The 26,971-nt window shown below is 40.7% G+C and overlaps 1 protein-coding gene across 2 annotated transcripts in view; it reads left to right on the top strand.

The window, feature by feature from the left end:
- Positions 1–26,971, top strand: part of EPHA3 (EPH receptor A3) — a 499,175-nt gene that overhangs the window by 433,454 nt on the left and 38,750 nt on the right. For both annotated transcript variants that reach the window (XM_082244783.1, XM_082244782.1), the window contains exons 11-14: positions 762–947; positions 6,381–6,442; positions 9,112–9,321; positions 25,774–25,923. In XM_082244783.1, coding sequence (XP_082100909.1) covers positions 762–947; positions 6,381–6,442; positions 9,112–9,321; positions 25,774–25,923 — 608 coding nt within the window. The remainder of the gene's footprint in view (positions 1–761; positions 948–6,380; positions 6,443–9,111; positions 9,322–25,773; positions 25,924–26,971) is intronic.

Genomic DNA, 26,971 nt, shown 5'->3' with positions numbered 1-26,971 from the left:
CAAAATCTACAAAGTTATAATATAGTTGAACTAAAGGTTTGCGCACTTGATTTGGATGTCCCATTGGGTTGGCATAACAGCTAGGCAGCTAACATTTTTAGAGAGAGTGAGGGAGAGAGACATAGAAAGGCCAACCACGGTAGCCTTCATATTACTTAAGTGTAGGTTTCTTTAAGAGTTATAAAGACTATAAAAACGAACATGAACAATAAATAAAAACTAGATCTGTCTATACAGGATTTATTCCATTTCCATGTTTATGTCTTCCTGATGCAAGTGAAGCAGAAATAAATAAAATCTCTTTAGAAGCTTTATGCAACATCCCTCTTTTTTTTGTCTTCTAAATTCATCCCCCTGCGGTTGAGCTAAAAAAGTATTTGCTTAGAAATTGGTTCTTTATTGTGGCCAGTAATATTCAAAACTCTGGGATAGCTGACATCATGTTGATTTTGGAAAGAAACTGTAAATATCAATGTAATAGTAACAGTTCAGCTGTCAGTATAAGAAATAACTAAATAAATCAAGCTGAAAATGAAATATTTTTATATCACATCATTGGCGACGTGGTGGGTTGAATGATGTTTTCAAAATGATTAGGAAAAAGGGACGTTGTAGAAATGTTTCTGCCATGTCAACAAATATTTCCTGCTAATTCTGTAGAGGAGCTCCTGACACGAATGTACGACAAGAGTTCAGTAGCATCATTAATGTTTTCTATTGCAAATGATTTAAGCTAAGCTTTTTTTGCGCTTTCTATGCAGGAGAGTTTGGTGAGGTGTGTAGCGGACGACTAAAACTACCATCCAAAAAAGAAATCAGTGTGGCAATAAAAACTCTAAAAGTTGGTTACACTGAAAAACAGAGAAGGGATTTCTTGAGTGAAGCCAGCATCATGGGTCAATTTGAGCATCCAAACATTATACGGCTGGAAGGTGTTGTTACTAAAAGTAAGTACCTTTATTAAACAACTGTTGGTGCCTGAATTTTAGAAAGTGAACACTTCATAGTATAACCTCTATAGGTAGGGCTTGCCATAAACTTCAACCTCCAGGCTGAGTAAGAGGAATCAATATGTTCCCCTTTCCACACTAAAGAGTGAGAATAGAGGAATATCCCATGTTGGCTATAGTATTATAGACAGCCCCTGATCCTTCTACTACCCGCATAGTCACTGTTCAGCTAAAAATTTTCTTCCATCTCCTTACATTTTCAGATCAAGTCTGTAGAGCCAGGTGGTGCCAACAGGGCTTCCTAGAGAACGAACCTTAGGCAATTCTTGCTGAATCCACTGAAATTTGACCTGGGTGGCACTGTTGGCACCTTCCAGCTTAAGCCGTGTAGTGTATGGCCAACATAATGTAGGTGAATTTATCTGTATATGGTCTCCGTGCAGGTAAATTTCAACATTATGATAAACATAGCCATGGTTAGGGCCTGAACGTCCGAAAAGCCTTTGATTTTTACTGGCTGTATTTCCCTGTCTACAATAAAGAACAACTGGGTAGCTGATTTATATCAATGTGTTGACAATTCTTTGTTGATTCTGCATCAGTGAGGTTCCAGAGACTTCAAATCCAGGGCACCAGGTTTTGGAGCTGTTCTTAGATTGGAATGGAAGTTGTAGCACCTTTACACTTGTTTTCATTGGGATTATTATAGGTCTATATGCAGACAGAAAGAAAGAAAAAATCCAAGAAAAGAAAAAAGAGAAATGTGATGGACTTATTTGTCTTTTTTTACTATCCCTTTTTTTATGTTTCTCGGTTTCCTCAAGCTGTTTGCTAGCATGTCTTTACTCTAAAGATTCAACTTTGCTTGCTGGACCTATCTTCGAGGTCTTAAAAATGTTTCCACACTTTTATATATGTAGCAATGCCCCCTAGAGCAGTGGTCCTCAACTCCGGTCCTCAGGGCCCACTAACAGGCCAGGTTTGCAAGATAACTAAATTACATCACAGGTGATATCATTTGCTGCTCAGTGATTGCAGTATTCTAGTCTTCATCTCCCCAAGGTAATACTTAAAATCTGGCCTGTTAGTGGGCCCTAAGGACCGGAGTTGAGGACCACTGCCCTAGAGGACTGCTGAGAATTGCACTTTCTGGATTCCCCTGGGTTACCCTTAGCAACTGATAGCAGACAAATAGCATTAAAAGTCATTGGCTCAGTCAATAACCAATCCAGGGGATGTTGGTTTTTTGTGTTTTTATTTGGAACTAGGATAGAAGAAGGAATAAGTGGGATACTCCAACTTTGAAATATGCACAATCTTGAGGACAACTATCTGTAGTGTGCAGCAAGGCAGCTGCTTCACCTTGCCACAGAAGTAAAGATAGATAATGTGATCCTGTTTGAGTTATTTTTCAGGGTTCTAACTTGGCATCCCCTTTCTCACTTGCTGTGTGCACTAACACCTGTCCACTGACTCTCCACTGGAGCGGTCCCCTTTCCTGGGCAGACCCCTGGCAAGCTTCCCGGTACTCACGTACACTGTTTTTCCCAAGGTTGCTCTGCCTTTAACTCTACTTGTCAGCTTCCTGGACCTCCTGGCTCAGCATCAGACTCTTGGCTCACTAGGCTGACTGCCTGTGACCACCTTCCACAACAGACAGGAGGAGAGACAGCCGTCACCCTCCTCCTGGGACCTGGCTTCCCACCCAAAGACACCCTGTCACATTTGCTCTTGGCTTTTATAAGATATCCCAGGATGCACCACTGTTTGTGGCAACCCACTGGGATAGTCATAAAAGCCTGTGTGTCACTGGCTGGGTTTACTCCACTGTCCAAAAGACTCCCCTATTGAATACAGTGGGGACACTCCCTCAGACCAGATGAATCACACATGGACCCATGCAACGGACCTAACTACTGATCAGGCTCCCCTGATAAGCAGATGGAGCAGACTATGATTTACCTGCTACTCCTCTGTTAAGCAGGCAGAGCAAACTATTCTCCCAGCCTACACCTATCTAGGAGGGTGCTACATATATATAAATAACTTAGTTAAAAAAAATGTGCAGAAACTTTTTTAAAGAATCCTTATATTACTGACTGCCAGGTAAACTCAGCACATTCAAATTGGAAAGATTTTACGTCACTTCCTGTCTAACAGAACGTTGGGGAGAACCTCTGCAACAGAGACAGACCGCAGTATTAACTGACAAAGGCTCTAACTTTCCCCCTGCTCTATACAAGGATTAAAAGTTCTGGTTGGAATGGGGCTTTAACACTATTGGAAGAAAAAACAAAACTAGAGAGAAAGTCAGACTATATAGGCAAAACAAGAAGTCTTAGATACAATTCTAATGTTTATTGTACATAATCTTTAAAAGCAGAATACTTCATAAAAGCATTAGTTTGTGGTGCTTAATTAATTACCTGTACTTGAAACAATAGTATTGCTCTTGCTTGATAAATCCAATGAAAGAGCAACGTCAATGCGTTTTGCCGAAGTTAAGCTTTTTTTAGGATGCATAAGTGTAGTACAGTAATCCTCTAAAAAAAAATGACAGTGCTTAAGATTCAAAAAATTCAAAAATCTACATTATATTAAAATAACATCAATTAACTTGCTATGTGGAGCATAACTCAGCATTGCATACAGCCCATACGGCACCAGAGCAAACGGGGGGGGGGGGGGGGGGATTTAAGACTTTCTCACACTAGCCTGCACAGTAAAGCTCAATGTTTGTTAGGTTCGGCAGGGGGCACTGCGATATGCGTTTCAGTGCATCCCACTATTTACTTTTTTATTTTAGTTAAAGTTTTACAAGGGTGACACTTCATTCAGGTCTCCACAAACCAGCATTATGCATTGCACAGCAGTTTGATTCCCTGCGGTGCCATCCAGTGAGCTGCAGAAAATGCAGCATTATGATGTGAACACGGTACATAGAAGCCAGTTTTTTCTATGTGCCCTTGCAGCGATTGGTGTAAATCCAGTGTGGAAAAATGCCAGTCATGGCACCTTGTGTGAACAGTTTATCTCTGATGTTATTGAGCCTGCTTTCCTATTTTAAAAATAGTACATTTCTAAAAATGCATTTGTTCAGGCCACAAAATGGGTGGTAAAGCGGTGCTAACAAGTGAGATCACTTTTCCATCTCGAGAAACAACACAGTTGAGTAAACATGGCGGTTTAGCAAAATGTTCTGACAAATCTACAGTTAAGATAACAATCTGTAAATGTCAGGAAAAAATAACACAGCAAAAAAAGAAGATAAGAAGTAGAGAGGTGGGATATGGGATAGGAAAAGTGGGGAAGGAGATTCACGGAATTGAGATAATAGGATTGTGTTTAGAAAGCTGAGAACCACATTTAACTGCATGTTTCACCCTATGTTTTTTGTGTGTTTTCCTCTAACTTTCACAGAGTGTTAACCTAATTGCAGATTTGCATAAAGTGTGCATTTTGTGTAGGCAATGATTAGAACCTCTATTATTCACTCTCTCTTTGTCCTGGTGACCATTGTCACTGAGACTGAAAGGGATGGGAATTTAAAAATTTTGGAATTTCTAGTTTCTAAATGGAACACCTATGGAAATGTAGGCCACACTTATTTTCTCTCCCGAATACTAACTTAAATGATACATATATAAATAAACACACAAACACAACTGATGTCAAAAAAAGAAAGGGAGAGATACACAGTGCCTTCTAAGTGAAGCTTTAAAAAACAAATTTTAATCCAAAATAAAAGTGTTACTGACAAAAGGAGTAGAATTACAAGTGAAATAGCACTGTAGTAAGGTCCTGTCTGTTGTCAGTCCAGATGGGAAGCCCCCATGGATAGCCTGCAGAAGGAGTGCATGCTCCCCAAATGCGTCGCCTCCCACGTCCTGCATCACTTCCAGCTGATGACATCATGTCCGCCCAATCATGCATTCCGCCGCTACCAGGAAATGAAGCCATTCTCTGGCTTTCTGGATCCATTGGACCCAAACATCACCCCCTGGCTGCTTCTCATCTGGAATGATGAGAGATAGGACCTTACTACAGTGCTATTTCACTTGTAATTCTACTCTTTTGTGAGTAGCACTTTTATTTTGGATTAAAAGTTGTTTTAAAGCTACACTTAGAAGGCACTGTGTATCTCTCCTTTTCTCTCCCTGCCTACAGAGTTGCTTCTTACTCCAGACACAGCAGCCACTATATTGGGCTTCTTTTAGCAAATGGACTTTCCAGTTATTTTGGACTTTTAAAACATTGTTTGATAGTAACGATCCATCATTGTACCCAGTGATTGCGCCAATTGGTTGTTTTTATGTTTCCACAAATGATGGCAAAATCTTTGGCCGCAGCATGCTTTTTGGTGTAAATAAATATCCATAAAAATCATCATACTGATGATAAATGTATTATTATCATTGACAGACGCACAAAGTGCAGCTTGGGAGTGAGCATGCATGTGTGCCCCCATAGTAAGCGGATTGCTATGGGGGCACTCAGCAGGGAGACAGGAGCACCAGCAAGCATTTACAATCACAATCACTTAGGAGGAGCTTTTGGGGAGAGATAAATTTCCTGCGTGCCTTTATACCCCTAAACCCGTAAGTGTAAGCCCAGCCTAAGAGCAAATAAATGACACAGGCCAAATCTAAACCAAAAAAAGGTTTGCTTTTCATATAATTAAAAATTTTGCTAAACCTCTGTGAATCAGTACTGGTTTGACCAAGAAGAAGGGGTAGACCTTTCATTAGTTTGTCCTTTTCACATGGGCACCATTTAGTCAATCAGCAAGGGATTCATGAACAGATCCGCTGATTAATTATAGCAGAATGGGACCAATGTTACTTTTGTGGCATTTATGTCTGTTCAGTGTTTAGCTCCATTTAAAAACGGAAACTTTATGGATCCTTATTAGATCTTTGGGCAGCCGGATGTAAACAGACTTGCATTCGATCCATTATATTTGGTTTAGGAAAAACAAAAAAGGTTACAGATCTTTTCCATTTTTTTGGACTTGGAGGGACTCGGAAGTAATTGGATGTAAATAGACGCACATTCTTTAACTTCTGCCTGCCCATAGACTAACATGATTATCAGACTACCACAGAGCTTCCGATCAGATCCCCCTGAAAAACTGACAGGCTGACCCGATTAGGCCGCTCACGTGAAATGGGCTTTAGGGCAAATTTTAAAAAAAGTATCACATGCAGTGCTTAAAAAAAATATTTGTTACATATGCTCTAATATATTTACATTCATTTCATTTCATTTCATTTTACCCATTCACAGGAACAAATAGGAAGAGCAAAATTGTGCCATCGCAGACAGCAGAACAGCAACGACACATACACAAATGTATTTATAGTTCTTACAACAGCAGCAAAAATAGAATGCATTTGATGTGCAAATAATTTTCATTTCAAAATGTTTCAGGCAAACCGGTGATGATTGTGACAGAATACATGGAAAACGGCTCTCTGGACACTTTTCTGCGAGTAAGTGATGCCTACATCATATTATATGTGCCCCCTAGCATATATACATCAGACAGAATATCATTGCTTTGAAATGCTCAGCCTCTTACTCTTCTCTAAGGCTGGATTCACACTGTGGAGTTGTGGTTATATGGGCGGCGATGCACATGATTCATGTTGATGTCCTGTGGTGCCATTTATTTTGAATGGCACCCCAATGCACCTTTTTAACACTCCTGCATTCCACTGCAATGCATGGTAAACCACTGCAATGCATTGTAGTATGTTGTGTTTTGTATTTTTCTTTTTTTACTTAATCTGTTTTAATTGAGAGTTTGGGGTACAGAAGAAAAGAGGGTAAGAGTAAAGTAAACCAGATTTACATGTTGAATAGGGGAAGTTTACCATTTAATATGACATTGTAAACAGAATTACACTGAAAACTTTAAAACTCCCATCCAATAAAAATGTCTCAGAAAGATAATTGACCTAGTGTCTATATTATTATTATTATTATTATTATTATTATAATACTGGATTTATATAGCGTCAACAGTTTGTGCAGTGCTTTACAATCTAAAGGGAGACAGTACAGTTAAGCCTGGCACGCACAAGACGTAAATCCGCTGGTATCAGCAGATTCAATAGAAACCAGCCAAAATGTGGCCCTTGTGTACTCCAGCCTGCCCGACAGAAACCAGCTGAACCAGCCGACTTCTGTTAAATCGGCATGCTGGAAAACCAGCATCCGATCGGCATCCAATCAGCGCTGGCAGCCAATGACTGCAAGTGCTGACCGGTGTGTTCTGGTGGGGGGGGGGGGGGGCAGTCCCCCTGTTAGAACACAATAGTTCAGCAGGGAGATAGCTGTACTAACATCGGATAGTTAGTACAGAAGGTCCTCCAAAGCTGCTCAGTTTTTTTTTTTTTTTTTCCTTCAGCCCGCTGGACAAACAGGCATTACAATACAATAAAACACATGAGGGTTAAGAGAGCCCTGCTCATAAGAGCTCATAAGAGCTTACAGTCTAATAGGGTGGGGCAAATGGTACAAAAGGTAATAACTGTGGGAGATGAGCTAACGGAACATTTAGAAGTTCAGTTGTTAGTTGGGGGGGGGATAAGCTACCCTGAAGAGATGAGTTTTTAGGGATCACCTAAAGGTGGCCAGAGTAGGAGAGCATATACAAAATTGTTTTGGTGTGTTTGAAGTGTTTTGATTAATGCTAAGGCTGGGTTCACACTTATGCGGATTTCCCTGTATCCAATTTGCATGACAGGAGAGTGTGACCGGCTCTCAATGCAGCCGGTTTACACATCTCTAGGGTTGGCCGCAGAGCCACTGCAGAAAGGTCCTGTACATCTTTGGCTCAGTTTCAGGTCTGAATTCAGGCAAAAATTTGTATCTCATTCGCCCCTGAAATGATAAACACGCACCGCACCCCCTGCTGCAAGCCGCTCTGCAAATAGTGTGAACCCAGCCTTAATCAACCAAAATTTGGGCTGTGGATGCCCTGTTGGTGCCAGGTGAAAAGCTGTCGACCAATCAGTAGCTGCACTCAATCAGATGCAGCCTCTTTTCACACATTTCGATAGTCCCTGGAGTCAGCTGCCAGAACGCAATGGCCAGCAGGGGAAATCCATCCATTCACGCTGTTCAGCAAGGATGCAGAAATCTGTTAGAATTCTATTGTTCGGCCCCAGGCTGAAGGAAAAAAAATCTGTGTGTGTATGGCTGGCTTTAAGCAGTCCATTTAAATGAATGGACTCCAAAACAACATACTCAAAAAGGCGCTGGATTCTTTTAGACTTGCAATATTAGGAAAACCTCAAAAAAGCTAAAGGCTTACCACGATAGACACCCAAACCATAGAAACCATAGAAATGCCAAAACGAGTACCAGACCAAAGCTGGATGAAAGAGTCCAAGATCATTTTGGTTATCTGTAAAAATGTTATAGAAAAATAACTGATGCATTTCAGGGGCCATACCACTCCTCCTTCATCAGGGCTTAATACAGAATAAAACTTGGATGGACTCCAGTGACTTCATAGATCTATATTAGAACCAGTATTGAGCTCTCCTCATGGAGGAAGACCGTAACAGCAGTTGCTGAATAACAATGGAATTTTTCATCTAATTTTCTCTGGTATTCTTTCTGCATTTCTATCATTTAAATGAATGGGCCACCATAACACAATGCATATTAACCCACAGCATAAACTACTGTATGTGTAAAAAACAGAATGCACATGTAGGTCAGCTCTAATATCCAACCGAGGCATCACCCAAATTATACCATTGTGCGAGGATGCAGGTTTTCAGTTTATTTATTTTGTATTTTAGCTGGACTTTTTTTTTTTTCAACTTAGCTATGTAGCTTTGTTTGTGATCAAGTTCACTGTTACAGCTACACTTTTGGAATATTGCAGTGTTAATGTGCAGGGTATTGCTGATACTATTAGTTCTACAACAGCCGGCATTGTACATGCTGCCAATATTTTTTTCCTGACACATCCTAAAATAATAAACTGCTCAGCATCTAGTAAATTAAGTATAATTATCCCAGTAAATCAACAAACATATGTGGTAATCATACCCAGGAATGTCATCGATAATTTCTATCCAGTACTCAACAATAATTTAATGGCCAATTAGTATCTGAGTAGTGTACTTGAAATTCTTTGCAGAAACACGATGCTCAATTTACAGTCATCCAGCTGGTGGGTATGCTCCGCGGCATTGCATCTGGCATGAAATATCTCTCGGATATGGGTTACGTCCATCGTGACTTGGCAGCACGCAATATACTTATTAACAGTAACCTGGTCTGCAAAGTGTCCGACTTTGGATTGTCCCGTATTCTGGAAGATGACCCGGAGGCAGCGTACACAACCAGGGTGAGAAAGAACTACTATTAAGAATGTATTATATTGGATGAGGACAACACAAAGAATTGACTGGTCCTGACCAAATTGGTTCTAGTATTTACAGTATAAAATTCTGTTACTGTGGTAATGGCAAAGGGCTATAATATGCAATGGCTAATTCGATTGGCTTAATGTGCTCTGCATAGCCATGTGCACTGTCCTTGTCCTTATTATCCATGTTATAGTGAATATTGAAGTAACACATTTTTGGCTTATTTAGTTTAATTAAGTAAGTATAACTAAAGTTTTTTTCTTAGAATTTGAAATGAGTAGTCAGGTTAGAACCACTGTCATTTTTGTTTTCTGTCAGTGTCCCAGTTAGGGAGAATCACTCGCTCTTGTTTGCCTTGGTAACCACTGTCACTGGAACAAGAATAGAGGGGAAATCTTCCAACTGGGACATCTGTTGCCATGACAACTGTCTAAGAGGGCATTTCCCTCACATTGAAAAGCTATCCCCTCACTTCCTGTTGAATCTGCAGGACAGGAAGTGAACAAAAATTGCCCTATTAAGACAAAGGTGGCAAAAAAAAAAGGTTTTAACCCTCATCTGCTCTAAACAAAGTGGAAAAAATTTTAATATATGTACAGTAAGACAAACTCATATAAGGCAGACAATTAGGGGGTCTATCTATAAATGTTTCCACACAACTTTCACTCACGATTTCCACATTTTTCTAATTGGGTGAAATGTGTAAAAGCATTTAGGAATTGACCTCCTAAAGGGTAAAGCTGGTTATACACTGATAGAAATTCCCTGCAGAACTGGACAACTTTCAAACAGTGTTTGGCAGTCCCCATTTGACAGAAGTTGATTGTTTGGTCAACTTCAGTAGAAGGGACATGAATTCATTTTTTTCTCGATCAGCAGCTGCAACCAACTGGCCACAGCCACTGATCAATTTATTCTGACAGAAGTTAATGTTGCTGTCAGAATACAATGTTGGGGGGATTCCTCAATCCATGCACTAGCTGAACAACAAATAGTAATAGTGTATGTCTAGCAACATAGAAAGCAATACAATACTTTTTTGGTAGAGTAGAGGAAGATTAGAATCCTTCTTTTTTTTTTTGTGTGTGTTCTTCCTCTGGACATTTATGGCTGAATTCATTAAGGGAGATGGAGAATAGTCAGAATAATCTTCAAGAAGTGTGAAACTATATTTTTCTACCTTGTTTGGTGGTCTGCACTGCATATAACTTAAACTGTAAACCATCTCCAATAACTCCTTCTTTGTAGTCGTTTTAAAATATTCACATGATGCAAGGGGTGAGGCATGTACAAAAACACATCATCGTGCATGCTGTCTATATAGGCTGTCAGCCCTGTCCATAGGGTTCAATGGCGTGAGGGGCTCCAGATGATGCAGGTGACATCAGACATTAGACACTCTCTTAATGGTCATTTGCCCAATCCCCATGGAAGATATCTGTTCATAATAAAACAATAAAGTAGCACTCCATTGTGTAGACTTATCAGATCTTGGCTGTCAAGCTACCAAGTAAGTAGTAATATATTAATGTTTCATTATGGTGTTATATGTGCCAGAACGCTCTGGTATGCCTTTTTATGCAGTTTCATTTATGGCAATCCCTCTGTCCACTTGGTTCTCATTGTCACATTTTTTAATACAGAATACATGTAACTGAGATTAATGTAAGTTAGACACAACGTATAGCTTCATCCAAATCTTTCTTTTTTGTTAGGATTATGTGTGGAAGGTTCTCACTGTCTGCCAGTGTCCCTACTGGTGAGATTTACCCTCTGCATTTGTCCTGGTTACCATTGTGACTGGGACAGAAAATTATAGAAAATCCCTTATTTGTCCCCAATACAGAAAAAGATGGAAAATCTTTCAATGAGGACATCATTTCTGGTGTCTCCCAATGCTTCAGGGAGATTTTCTTTCACTTCCTGTTGACAACAATGAAGGAAAATCTCCTCAATAGGGCATAAAAAAGAAAGTAACCAATGATTTTACCCTCTCCTGCTCTATCCAAAACTAAGAGTAAAACAAGTTTAAAGTAGTATTAAACTTTTATATTGGGCAAAATATAATAATAATTCTATTTGTTAAAATTGTTACCCAAGCTCTTGCAACTTTCCAACTTTTCAGTTTTCAATGCTGCTGTCTCCTGCTCTCTCAACACTGCTTACCTGAAATTCTGGTCTTTACAGAAAATAGTTAACAATGAACAATGCAGTCTGGAGCCGGTCTGTTAGCTTTGAGAAGGGAGGATGGAGGAGGAGAGAGGAACAGGGGAGTGCCTTGCCATTCTAGGCTCCTGGGTTTTATGTTTCTATTGATGCACACAGTGTGGGTAAACAAAACTCTAGTCCCCGCATGTAAGGGTGGCTCCATAGGATGCAAGAGAAAGGAGCCATCCTGACACTGGAAACCTGGGACAGCAGTTATGGCACCAGTCTAAACTGGAACATAGGCAAGGATTAAAAGATAAGGAAGCTGCATACTCAGTAGGTGAGTAAATCAGCTGCTGAAAGTGCCTAAAATAAATCACAAAATTGCAATACTTGCTTCTAAGTGTAGCACCCACCTAGTTAGGTTGCTAGAGTGTTATGCAAATGTAAGCTTTTTGGCTCCTCTGCAGTGCTGTATCTTGGCCTAGGCCAACAAGGCCCAGGCCTAGGGCAGCACTTTGCAGGGGGGCAGCAAAAAAGCTGCACCCCACATGGAAAAAAAAACAGCCTCCGCCTGGCTCCCACATGAAAAGGGTCCCAAACCATCTTGCATTACACTTTTAGTATAGTGCCAATCCTATGGGGCAAATCAGTTTGGCACCCCCATAAAGCAGTCACACTGCTACCTGCTGGTACTGTTGGGGAATAATAGGCTTCACTGATGGCCACTGATGAGGTGGCACTGATAAGCTGCACTGATGGGCACTGATAGGCTGCATTAATGGGCACTGATAGGTTGCACTGGTGGCCACTGATCAAGCTGTACTAATGAGGCCGCACTGATGAGGCTGCACTGATGGACAGTAATAAGGCTGCACTGAGGGGCACTGATAAGGCGGCACTGATGAGGCTGGACTGATGGGCACTGATAGACTGGTTGTGGTCTGTGGTTTACAGATGACAGGTCGGGTCATAAACAGGAAGGGGTGTGGCCTTTACAGGAAGAGGTGGGTCATATTTAAATTAGGGGCTGCACAAGTTTAGTCAGGCCTAGGGCAGCACAAAACCTAAATACACCACTGCTCCTTTGTTAATCAGCAGAGCAGCTGTTGATTGCTTTGGGTTGTTCTGTGGTTGTGTAAAAAGAAAAAGAAAAGTCGGACTGTACAGGCCAAACATAGGGATGCTCATAATTCAATAAAATCTATATTTTATTATATAAAAAATGAAATAAAAACAGTACAACAGGACAAATGAATAAAAACAATTCCTTGAGGGAGAGAAATATATGGTGGCTGGTCTGATAAGCACTATATAATTGGTGGTCTTTGATGCCGACGCGTTTCACCAATCACTTCCTCAGGACTGCAAAGACTATATAGTACTAATCTACAGACAGAAACAACATAATTTACAAATGGGTATTCATACACATATTACGCATATTCCATATTTAAATATTCTATAGCAGTCCTGAGATATAGACAAAAACGAACCTCTGGTAGTACACATGCAAGGAATGTTCCCTGGGCGGGCACCAGGACCATATTATAGGACAATCATCCTATAGAAGTCAATAGACAAAATTATCATACTTCTCAAAATGCCGGTGGTCTATAGCAGTGTTTCCCAACTCTGGTCCTCAGGGCACACTAACAGGCCAGATTTTAAGTATTACCTTGGGGAGATGCAGACTAGAATACTGCAATCACTGAGCAGCAAATTATATCACATGGGATGTATTTCAGTTTTCTTGCAAACCTGGCCTGTTAGTGTGCCCTGAGGACCGGAGTTGAAAAACACTGGTCTATAGGGCCCTACCAAATATAAACTTACTGATGTTAGTCTTTTAATTTTCCTTCTACGTGTGTCCAAACAAACATATTGCAAGGTATATTTGAAAAGGTCTTGATACAAAAGGAGCTCCCTGATGGGTTAGATTATATATAAAAGGAATAATATTTATTATACATTGTGTCTATCATATAAACATCAGGAAGAAAAATGCATTACCTCACAGGGGTCTGTCCCTTTATGAATGAAATTATCACCCCATAGGGTTGAGGGGGGTAGGTGAATGACCCCACCACAAACGTCCCCCTATGCCAGAGTAGGTAAGGCTATATCACTTTCAGATATGGATCAGCAATCCAAACACCCAATGGAAAAGTCCCGTGAGCCATAGTATATAAAGATGAATAAAGCCAACTAAGTATATATATATAAAACCACCATTATATATTTTTTAAATTTTTTAAGACATATTTTCACATACCTCATGACGTCACACACTACCGCGTGGTTGTCCCTATTAGCCTGGCATAATGTACCAAACCTTATATGGCCCCAATCTGCCCCATAATTGGCGTCTGTGAGGATGCCTTCCATGGCCGCACCCCGTCGTCGGAGAGGGAGAGCCACCCCAGCCACATCATTTCCATCGCCATGTCACTTCCGTGTGCTGACGTCTTTATAACTTGTAGGTTTGATTACTTCCCATTCTAGACATTTCTAGACCATAGTAAGCTGGAAAGCCAAACAAGCAGTCTGAATATTTATAGGACTTTAGCCAATCCCTGGGGAGATACACCCAGTAGGTTGCTGAAGATCACATAACTAGTCGGATGTTTTGAGCAGCCACATTCTTGTCCTAATGGAGGCTGCAGGTTTGATTATTCTCCCTTGCATTCTAGTCATTTCTAGAACATAATGAGCTAAAATGTCAAACAGCAGTCTGAATATTTATAGGACTTCAGACAATCCGTGGGAAGGTGCGCCCAGTAGGTAGCTGAAGATCACATAAATAGTCTGGGGCTCAGAGCAGCCAACTTCTTGTCCTAATGGAGGAGTTCCTAGCCTGCTGCTGGGGTTTGCTGCATGTTCATTAAGGTCCCAGGTGTGGCATAGCTGGGGGTCTACTTTTAAGAGCATTTTCTGGAGCCAATCAAAGGATTTCACCTACGGACCTGGTCTGGAGAGCTCGCTGAAGAGTGAATTGTGGAAGTTAGAAAGGGTCTTGCTGTTCTGCGGCATTGTAAGCTTTAACCTCTGAAAAGTGTCTGGTTGATACTGGCAGGAGGCTTCCGGAGATCCTGTGATATTGATAGCACTGACCTGAGCCTAGGGTTCTAGTGACTGTGTGCTGTTTCCTTTGGGTGGAAGAGCCAGTGATAGTTCTATCTGGGATAGCTTTTAACCACATAACAACCGCCCACCACAGTTTTACTGCGGCAGGCAGCCGCTCCTGGGCAAAGTGACGTTATACTACGTCGCTCGCTCAGGAGAATCTAGGGGTTGAGCGTGCACCACCGGCGACGTGCTACCACCCCCGCTCGTTAGCTGGGGAGCCAGTGCATATGACCGGCGGCTCCGATGGCCGCCGGCCACTCGTGATCTCCCGCAGCTGAGAGAGAAGGACAGACGGCTGATGAAAACACAGCCATCTGTCATCCTCCCTGAAGTGATCACAGAGGCTATGTGATCCTGCAATATAGGATCACACGTCTCTGTGATTACTTCACAAGCCATGCCCCCTGACAGTTAGAATCATGCCCATAGGGACACATTTAACCCCTTGATCACACATACTGTGTCCCTGCCAGTGTCATTTTTACAGTAACAGTGCATATTTTTAGCACTGATTACTGTAGTAATGTCACTGGTACCCCCAAAAGTGTGAAAAAATGTCAGTTAGGGGTCCGATCTGTCTGCCACAATGTCGCAGTCCCGCAAAAAAATCACAGATCGCTGCCATTACTAGTAAAAAAAAACAATAATAATGACATAAATCTTTCCCGTAGTTAGTAAACACAATAACTTTTGCGCAAACCAATCAAAATACGCTTATTGCAATTTTTTTTTTACCAAAAATATGTAGCAGAAAACAAATTGATTTTTACATATTTTTTTTGAGAATTTCATATAAAAGAACATGAAAAATATTGTAATTTTTTTGTTTATAGTGCAAAAAATAAAAATCGCACAGGTGATCAAATACCACCAAAAGAAAGCTCTATTTTGGGCACAGCGTCTCACGACCACGCAATTGTCCGTTAAAGTAACGCAGTGCCAAATCGCAAAATAGGGCCTGGTCATTGAGCAGCAAAATCCTCCGGGGCTAAAGTGATTAAAAAGAGACAGTTCTGCCATCTATACTTGTTCTGCATAGAGACTGTTCAGGCACACTTAGCAAAATGAAGTGTCCTCCCGCAAATATTCAGTAAATTTGGAGTATCATCTATCACCCTACACCCAATCCCAGTTCTTCAGCAAATAAAAGTCCTAAAAAGTCATTCATCCCCTAGACGGATTAATGAACCAGAGTGAGTGAACTGTTGCTGTGTGTCTGGCTCCCTCTGCATTATTCTTGGGGAAAGAATTGGCTAAATTATAGTGGCTCCTTTGGGGGTAGTGCTACATAAGTTTTATTTATTGCAAAATGCTTTCATAAATCCTATTAGGTGTAATCTAGCAAAGGGACATAGTTGCCGGACGATTGCCCCCAAGCCAGCCCTCATCTAATGTATAGACAAGTAAGCTTTGTTCCTACCCTGTATGTCGTGTACGCTTTCTGTTCTGGCCGCCTTGATTCCAGATCCTAGATTTTATTTCACAAAACACTCTCATAATCTGCTCTTTGTTATATCATGCTCCAAATCTGTGAACAGGTCTGTCCTGTGCTGAATTTATAGCTGGAAGGCATCCACACCGACCAAACAGCCCCGGCCTTGTACTAGAAAAACACACAAACAAATTCCAGCTTTGCGATCCAACTCAAAATCAATAAGTGAAGTATGGCAAGGGAATAATACACACACAAGACAGGTCCAGGTGTTACGTTCCAGATCTTAGATCTGGAAAATAAACACAAGGACCAGGTGTCCAAGTTTTGTTCCTGCTGTCGTTAAAGAAAAGTCCCAACAACAGAACGTCTATTTTAGTGGCATAGTTTCACTCACAAAAAAAAAAAAAAGGATTTAAAGGAACAGACTTTCAATATTGTGTGTGCATATCATTGTTAAAGTGAAATTCCACCTTTCCATGTCAGGAAAAAAAAAAATCACAGATATTTCCGAAGTGCACATAGGTTTTATTACCGCTTGCCGACCAGCCGCAGTACTTATACTGCGGCAACTCGGCTCTATCCCACGAAACGACGTACCTGTACTTTGATTCACGGGACCACTAGAGGGGGCACGTGAGCGCCACCAGAGGCACGTGCACACATCATTTGGCCACAGGGGGAGCCAATCAGCAGGTCCGGCAGCCACGATATCCACTGGGCACCCATGCTCCCCGTGGAGACAGAACCTCTGTTCTGTCAGTAATTAACACAGGGATCCTATGTTCCTCTTATTTAGGAACACAGGTCTCTGGTTTCATTCAGCAAGCCCACCCCCCTCACAGCTAGAAAGCACCCCCTAGGGACACATTTAACCCTTTGATCGCCCCTGATGTCAACCCCTTTTCCTACCAGTGTCATTAGTACAGTAACACTGCAAATTTTTAGCACTGATTACTGTAGTAATGTCAGTGGTCCCCCCCTGAAAGTGCCAAAAATGTCAGTTAGGGGTCCGATCTGTCCGCCGCAATGTTGTTTGTAGACGGGATAACTTTTGCACAAACCAATCAATTTACACTTTTTGGGATTTTTTTTTTTACCAAAAATATGTAGCAGAATACATATTGGCCTAAAATGATGAAAAAAATTTGGTTTTTATTTTTTTTTCTTCTTTGGGAATGTTTTATTGCAGAAAGTAAAAAAAATATTGTTGTTTTTTTTTTCAGAATTATCGCTCTTTTTTTGTCTATAGTGCAAAAAATGAAAGGTGATCAAATACCACCAAAAAAAAAAAAAAGCTCTATTTGTTGGCAAAAAAAGGACATCAATTTTATTTGGGTACAACGTTGCATGACCGTGCAATTGTCAGGTAAACTAACGTAGTGCCATATCGCAAAAAAAAGGCCTGGTCACTAAGGGGGTAAAACATTCCAGTCCAGACGTGGTTAAATGGCACTAAATGATATTGTTCTCTATATGAGACTAAATGATACATATTCTCTTAAAATAAAATAAAAAAAAATAAATAAAATAAGCCATACACATTCACTATTTAACGACCCTGTAATCTATTTTACAATAAATAATTTCCTTTTATGTTCTTCTGCCTCCTTGTTACATCCTCCTTGAGCTCCCGGACCTCTCCTTTTCTCTTTCACTTTTTGTTTGTTCGAAATGAGCAGTGTAGATCATGTGTATTATTCGATGCGCACTATAAATCCCATAGTTCATAACCATTATTCAAACACAAGCCTGAATCCAGCCCTCTAGGCCATTTAATGTGGTCCTTGCACCTCTCCTGCAGCTGCTGCACCTTTCTCATCTCTGCCCCCACCTTGTCTTAGCAGTCCGCAGCAGAAAGGAGGACAGAACTCCTCCTACAGATCCTGCGCTTCTCTGTGTAGCCGCAGAACCCCACTTAGCTCCACCTCCCCTGGACTCAGCATTCAGCAGACTCCAGCAGGTGACTCCAGCCCTCCTCTGGTCCTCCTCCTCCAGACCCTGCACGCTGCTTCCCAGCTCCACCCCCAGCGCCTTCTCTGCAGCAGCATAAGGTAAGGGGGGTGCACTGTGGTGGATGGGAGACTCTTGACTTTTGATAGTGGGGGGCTACAGATAGAACTAGCCTTTTGAGGGTGCCCGTAATGCTGATGTGACCTGAGATGAAATTGGGTTGGATACCCCTGCCCTAGTCCATCTCAGAAGCGAGCAAAAGAGGTTGGAGCATAGAGAATGAACGTAGCCACCCTCTAACAGAAAGTCGGATCACAACAGCAAAAAAAGGTAGATTGGAGATTTGGAGGCATTTCGGGCAGAAGTTGGAGCAGGTACCTATTAAGATCAGGTACCCCCCCCACCCCCCCTCCAAAAAATGTATAAAAAAGTTGAAGAGGGGAAGGAGTGGGAGCAGAAAAGCAAAAATTGCCCTTTAGGGTGATGTTCCGATTCAGATACCCTTTATAGCTGAACTCCAGCCTTACCTTCAGTCTTGCACAGTTGCACTTGCTCCTCTTCTGTTCTGTTTTCTGCACTGCACACTGTAAGCTTTTTACAGTGTTCATTAGAATCTGTGGAAGTCAGACAGAGATGTCTTATTTCTTGGCTGGAGGACATCTACCATTATCTAGCTCTTACACCAGCCTGGCTGTCTTTGATCTGCCCCTTTCATTCTTTGGATTTCAGTTCTTTAAGACATGGAAGCTCATCATCATGTGTTGGTTTTACCTAGGGCAGCTCCCTTAGACTGACATCCACTTATCAAGGCATTATCATATTTGCATTACTACCAAGCCTACTGGATTCATCAGGACTGAGAGATCATTGGAGGAGCTCTGAGGCAGACTGTTGTGATGTTTTCAGGAAGTTATGTACAGCACAATGCCTACATCTCCCATCAGCCCTGAGCTGCTTGCTTTGCATAGATGAGAACAGAGACACAGTGATGATGATGTCACTGGGTCTTAAAGTAGAACTGTAGGCAAAACTTCTTTTCATTTTGGATAGAGTAGGTAGGGAAAGGTTATAGCCCCTGTCAAATGTTTTCCCCCATCTCTGTCCCATTGCAGAGATTTCCCTTCACTTCCTGTCCTCCTGTAGCCAAACAGGAAGTGAGAGGAAATCTCTGCCAATTAAGGGAATTCCTTGGGGGCCCCCCAGGTCACCGAAACTAGTGTCCCCATTGGAAGATTTCCCCTCTATTTCTTTTCTGGGGACAATCCAACATTTGGGTCTTACTTTTACTTTCAATGAGAATGGTAAACAGGACAAATAGAGAGGATGAATCTCCTTAACGGGGGGTTCTAATCCCTCTCCACTCTGTCGAAAACTAAAAAAAAAATAGTTTTGTCTTTAGTTATACTTTTAATAAAAATGTTTTTAGCGTGTTACTGAAGGGGAAAGGAAGACCCGGGGAAGGCAAAATATAAGCATATTAACCATTTGCCAACCGCCCCACGCAGATTTACTGTGGCAGGTTGGCTCGGCTGCGCATAATCACGTAGATCTATGTGATTATGTGCACACGGTCTCGGGGGCGCTCCCGCTGTGATTAGACACAGCAGGAGCCAGACCGCAGGAGGAGAAGGCACGATCACCGCCGGCCTCCCTCAATCTTCGGGGAAACTGACAGGAGAGCCGCCTGCCTATGTAAACAAGGCAGGCAGCTCTCCTGTCAGACAGGCACAGTGAGATCGTGTGTCTCAGCTAAGCTGAAACACCAATCTATGTGTGCCTGTCATAGAGCCTACCCCCCCCCCCCCCACAGTTAGTAAGGCCCACACTTAACCCCTTGATCACCCCAAGTATTACCCCTTCCCTGCCAGTGTCATTTACACAGTAACAGTGCATATTTTTTAGCACTGATCACTGTATTAATGTCACTGGTCCCCAGAAAGTGTCACTTAGTGTCAGACTTAGTCCGCCGCAATGTCGCAGTCTCGCTGATCGCCGCCATTACTAATAAAAACAAAAATAAAATAATTAAAAAGTCCATAAATCTATCCCGTAGATTGTAAACGCTATAACTTTTGCGCAAACCAATTAAAATATACTTTTTGAGAAATATGTAGCAGAATGCAAATTGGCCTAAACTGATAAAAAAAATTAGATTTAAAAAAATCGGGAATGTTTTATAGCAGAAAGTAAAAAAAATATTGTTTTTTTTTTTTTTTCAAAATTGTCGCTCTTTTTTTGTTTATATCGCAAAGTTTGAAAACCACAGAGGTGATCAAATACCACCAAAAGAAAGCTCTATTTGTGTGAAAAAAAGGATATCAATTGTATTTGGGTCACACGCAATTGTTAGTTAAAGTAACGCTGTGCCTATTCACAAAAAATGCCCTGGTCATTAAGGGGGTAAAACCTTCCAGAGCTGAAGTGGTTAAACTTTACTTTGAAACTATCTCCACAAATGTTATTTCTAGGAAAATATGTAACTTTTATAAGTACAGAAAACAATTAAGAGCTTAAGCTAACATAGCAGTAATATGCCCAATATGGCGTCAGATGAACTGAAACCAATGATGATTGGGTAAAAAAAAGCATCATTGTCATAAACAGGCTGGTCGAGGTTCTTTGTGCATTCACTCTTTTCTCTCATAAAAAGTATTCTGCACATGGTTCCTATTTACACATTAAATGTAATTTTTATTACAGTGTATCTATTAGAAAAATATTATCCCTGTAAATCTTCCGTTTGCTGTAGGAAATCGATACTTTCCGGTTTTAGCTCAGGTTCCTGATAACAGAAATTTACTATTAATTGACCGAAAGTTTCCTGTGCTGTATGTCATCTATGACACTGGGCAATTAAATGAAAAGTTAATGTATCCTGTTTATGATAGCCATCATTTGCATTAACATCTATGCCAAAAATAAAACCAGGGAAATAAAACCATAAAAATAAGTGTGTTTACATAAAAGTAAAAATCCACTTGATATACGGGTTTGTAGTGTCCAGCAAAAGTCACGGTGTTAGTCCTGACATACATCAATAGATTACAAGAGCTAGTGGTAGACCCACACTAAGCACTATGTGCATTTTAAACTAAATTCCAGTAAAAGAGCATTAGGAGCTTCATGAAAGTGGAAGGTGCACTTTAGCTACAGCCATTAAATACAAATTGGTGAAAAAAGGGCTGACAATACGAAATATTTACCAATAAATAAATACATTACTTACCTTTGTAGCAGCTTCTGCCAACTTACTGGAGGCACTGGTGACATCACCATGCTGGAGAACAGTGTCACAGGCACCAAATGTTAGCTCCTGGACCTCCCTGCACACTATAATATAGTTTAATCTAAGGCTGGCCATACATTATACAATTTTCTTACAATTTTCTGTACAATTTTCTTGAAATTTACCTTCAACTATGTAGTACAAAGGCCTGTCTAATTAAATACAAGTGAAAGTGTTGTTTAGCTTGTACCTCATATAACGTGGTTGGTGGTAAATCTAACAGAAAATTGTACAAGAAAATTGAACATGCCTTAGACTCACCATGGTTTGTGATTGAAATAAAGAGAGAAATAGGAGAGCGCCTCTAAGTGTAGTATTTAATAATGCAAAGTACATAGCGCATTTGAAACTCACATTAAAGTAGGAGGAATAAGGTGAAGCTCTTTGCGGATGAGACTACTACAGCGGTGAGGAGAAGACCGACATTAGAGTTCTGTGATGTATCTTCTATCTCTGTACAGCATGGTGTCTTCAGCGGGGAGATAGACTGATTCCGGCTCTCAGGTGTGCGGTCCACTGGAGACCAGAAGCAGCTTACAGCCGGAAGCGGCCTATCTCCCCGCTGAAGACACCATGCTGTACGGAGATAGAAGATACATCACAGAACTCAGTCTCACCCTCAAACGAAGAGCTTCACCTTATTCCTCTTACTATAGGTAATTTTTTTTTAAATTTTGGATAGAGTAAGGGAGGGTTGTAACCCCTGTCTGTTTTTTTTTTTTTTTTTTGCCATCTACAGTATGTTGTATTGGGAGAATTGCCCTTCACTTCTCTACATCCAATAGCTAAAAATGGAAGTGAGAGGAAACCCCTCTAAAGTGAGAGAATCCCAAGGTGTCACCAGAACTAGTGTCACCATTGGAAGATTTCCTAATTCCACATTCTTGTTCCGGTGTCAACCCAAAATTTGGGATTTTCTTTTGCTTTCACTTTCGATGATAACTTAAACAGTACAAATAGAGAGGGGGAATCTCCCTAAAAGGGGCACAGAGAGCAAACAAACCTGACAAGAATTCTAATCCCTCTCCACAAAAAAAATTGCACCTATAAACACTCTTAGACGCTCTTGCTGTGGTCACATGCTCTCCTCCTCAATGTACAATGCAGGACCACCCACAGATAGGTAGAAGAGAACAGAGCTGGATCCTTCTACACCAAAGAAGAGGGTAAGCAGTATACTTTATGCCTTCACCCCTAGACTAAACAAGCAATTACCCTTCCAGTGCAGGGGGACCCGCTAAAAGGTTATATTTTTTTTGTAATTCCCAGTGTTCAGCTTTAAAGGAAACCTTTGTTTAAAAAAAGATGTAGGCTGCTATTGCTGACCTGAAAATGTCAGTTACCTGGCTGTCTCTGGCTTCCATACCACCTAGGTCACTAATGATAGGATATTAGGTGTCACCATGGGGCGGCGATATGGACACCATAAATATATTTAGTGCCTCATCCTAAATTTAATGCAAATGTGGCATTAAAATCCATCTTGTCACTCCATACCACCTAGGCCACTAAATCAGAACCCCCATTGTGTATACATTTTATGGGACACTAACTCCAAAAAAATTAAAAAATTAAAATCATCTGAGCAGTATAACAACCAGGATATTAGTATTTGCAGGAGGAGACGTCATCAGTCTCAGTGATGATGACATATCTCTATCAGTATTGGTTTCTTTGGTATAGAATGTGCACTTGTACTATAGTCTTAGCCTTTATTTATTTAGCAAACAGATATTTGATTTAAAATCAATTCTATTTCAATGTCTTCTTACTTTGTGTAGTTTAGACTAAGTATCTCGTCATCACTCCCAAATGTAAATGCAGCCAACTAGTGTATAATATAATTAACCTGTTTAATACATATAGATTTCCCTGCTAAAGAGCATTTCAGAAAATTGATGTATCGCAGCTAATCCCTCTATTTAAGGTCACCTTACACAGGAACACACAGATCTAGATGAGGAAAGTTATATCCTGTGCAATTAGTATAGAGGTTAACACAGCTGTCATCTATGTTAATCCTTTTAGTGAATGAAGTACATGGCTGTGCATGGTAATAGGGCGTTATATATTCCCAAACATGGTGCGGCTGTTAGCTATCAGTCACTTAGGTGGCACTTTTTTTTTTGAAGTGCTGTATAACTACGTGTGGTTCAAATCTTACTTAAAGCCATATAAAAAAAAAAAATTCAGGAATTTGCACGTATGTTGTTCAATACAATATTGTATGCTTTTTATGTTAATAATTCAACTGCAATTAAAAAATAAGGATAAAATGGGAGTGTGTTTAGGTATAATTAGGAGGCAGACACTGCACAATTCTATGTAGAAGCAGATGTTGTACTTGCTTATTTTAATGAACGTTGTTGCTTATGCAAGCCTTTTTCAAACCAGGGTATTGTGGCACACTGGGGTGCCTTCTGAGCTCTTCAGGGGTGCCTTTGCAAAATACCTAAAAAGTTGCCACAAATTGCCTAAAAATTATCAACAAGCCAGCAAGGGCATCAAGCCTTTTTGTTACACAAAGCCACATGTTTTTAATGTGCAGCATTACAATCTTGGGAGTCTTGCAGGCCAGCCACTGGCATCCTAACAACCAGTGACGTCTTTGATTGATAAGGAGGACATCAGGTGATTGCACAGTATCCCTGTTTTTCTCTCAACCACCCCACTGGAGTCTAGATCTGGAACTTTAGTTAACTGGAAACTTCAGCTTTCACTCTGAGCTGACGATAGTTGCAACATTTTAATGTGAAAGTCACTGGAAAATGATCTGATCATGTAAGATGTGTGGTCTGCATATAGCATTTTTTTAAGAGAACCTTCTTTTATCTGAGGGTATCACAAAATTTTAAACTGAAAGAAATAAATCCCAACCATAAAAATCCAAGGCATCCATACCATGGGTGATCTCCCAATGTTGGCAAAGCAAGTTTAGGCTTCCCCTCACTGCCCACTGTAGTTTTCCCTGATGGATGTATGGATTGGTCATCAAACAACTAGCACCTACTGTATATTTTTGCTGTTTAGGAACTGATTACCATTTTGTCTGTACTCCTATCACCTAGACAAGTGTTGAGCAACATTGTATTTTGTGTAAATTCTTGAGATGTTACCCAAAGCTAAAAATGAAACTGTAGCTATAATAGCAGCTATCCACCATGCTTATATCTGCTATAATGCTACTAAAAATGTATATGGAACCTGGTCACATGACCTGTGCTAAGCCAATTGTTATATGGTCTGCAGATCATTACTCCAATCAGCATCCCACTTTCTGTGTAGACAGCTGCTGCTTTTCAATGCATGGGAAAAATGCATACAAACTGGGGGGGAAAAATCTAAAGCTGAGTTGTTGTCCATAGCAGACACAATTTCCTACTTTTTCTCTAAAATTAAAGGCAAACCCTTATTAGTTGCTACAGCCAAGAACTCCACTTTTGTTCCGGTTTCTTTCCAGGGTTTATGAATTGCAGCAAGGTCTACTACCTTTGTAGAGGTCTTCACATCATGCTAACAGGCAGGAAGTCTCCCAATAATGCACTTTACTATTATTCCATCATTACCCACCTCTGATTATGTGTTGCCATGGTATTGTATTATTGTTGTCTCATGCCAAGAAGCTGTGACAAGACTTGAGAAAAGAATTGCTAGACGTTGACACTCCATACCATGAAGACAAAATGGTGTCTGTGACTGACACTGATTTATGAACCTCTGTAGGTAACCCTTAAACAACATCTATTGGAATTACCATCCAGGTACATCCAAAAAGGCTATTTAAATGAAAGGACCAAATACAAAATCTGCCTTTATGATCTCTTGGGATACCCTCAAAGATCTCTAAGCATGAAAGCTCAGATTTTTTCATACTGGTTTGAATGGAAAAGTATTACCTGGTCTTGCACCCAAATAGTGCAAGCTAAGTGAATGAGTCATTCCTTATGCAGAAAAAAAAGTGTTTGCTCATTAACTACAGAGTTTTTAAAGCAGTAAACCCTTAAATATACCCATGATATATATGATCAGTAGTGGAGTGCTCTGCTGCAATCTATCATCCTTATCTCTGTCTATGGCCGCTCTGTGTTTCTCATGGATCTCTCTATACTCCCTCATGAAGTTCAGCCCTCTTGTTTCTTTGGGTCTTAGTGCAGTACCACTGAATGTAAACAGGTCAGACTGACTCTGCTCAACAATATCCTAAACACATTTAAACATGCCTATTCTGTGATCAATTGAACAAATAGCTCCATAGCCAAGGACCTTTGGAATGTATGGAAAGAGCAGGGATAAAGCTCTTGGTAGGCTGATGCAACATTTATGATTCTCCAATATATCAGTACTGTGCAAGTGGTAAGCAATGATCTTCTTTTTGTTTTTATTCTTGTTCTTGATGTTGTAATTGGTACCTGGGACATACTGACATATTTAATGTGACATTAGATACATATTCAGCAAGTGATTGTACTTTTGTCCTTTCAGGGTGGCAAAATACCTATTAGATGGACAGCACCAGAAGCCATTTCCTATCGTAAATTTACATCAGCAAGTGATGCTTGGAGTTATGGCATTGTACTGTGGGAAGTCATGTCATATGGAGAGAGACCGTACTGGGAAATGTCCAATCAAGATGTAAGAAAAAACTCAAAAACATTTATTATGTTGGGTTTATTTATAATTACCAACTAAATATCTTTGTGCCTAAAAAACATTATTAATGTAATATTGATGTCTAACTAAAGGCAAACATTTTTTGTTAGGTTTGGATAGAGTGGTAAAAGGGGTTACAAATTCTGTCAGGTTTCTATTGCTGTCTGTGTCCCCGGTAGGGAGTTTCCCTCTCTTTAATCATCCTAATCACTAATGTTATGGAAAATGATAGTGTCAACAGAACACGAATATGAAGAGGAAATCTCCCCAAAGCAAGAAGATATCCCCTCTGAGACAGTTAACCCGCAAGAATGTTTATCCCCATTAGAAGAATACCTTTAATCTCCTGCACCTGTAACAACTCAAAAGGTTTAGGTTTCCCATCACTTTCTGTACTGCAGACAATGGTCACCAGCACCACTAGAGAGAGGCAGAATTCCTCTTACATGGACCCAGGCGGCTGTAAAAACCACAACGAGGCTCCAACCCTCCATATTTTATCCAAAACTATCCATTTTATCAAGAAACTAAAACAAAAAAGTTTGATCTCTATAGACAGCTGCACCACTTTAGCAAACCTCAGTAGCTTGAATCAAAGCCATTGGCCATTGTATATAAGACAATGTGTATAGAACAATGAGAACCACACACTCCTATCATCTGTGTGGCAGGGACACACTATACCTGTGGATAGTACCCTCCTTTATATTGATGGCCTGGTAGGTCCAAACTCCGTCTAGACAGATTTCCCTGAGAATAGATATGTTAAGGTCTTCATGTTTTTTTTTTTTCAGAGCTATATCTTCAACCTATGCATGGCTGGCACCACCAAAAGGCAGCGCCTGAATGGGTAGGGGGCAGGAAAATCCGAATCCCCAGCCACTTGCTGGGTTTTCTGATTTTTTAATACCTGTCTTCCGTTGCTTACACCTTGCTCAACCCTCTCTATGCAGTGTACAGGACGATGGGCAGGTGAATGCACTGCTCACCTCATGTTGTCCTCTTACCCCTCCAGCCCCCAGCCTTGCCC

The sequence above is a fragment of the Pelophylax lessonae genome, assembly GCF_965119305.1.
Source record: "Pelophylax lessonae genome assembly, chromosome: 2".
In the NCBI taxonomy this organism is placed as follows: domain Eukaryota; kingdom Metazoa; phylum Chordata; class Amphibia; order Anura; family Ranidae; genus Pelophylax; species Pelophylax lessonae.
Note: the sequence above shows the minus strand (reverse complement) of the source record. Positions and strands in the feature narration are given on the sequence as shown.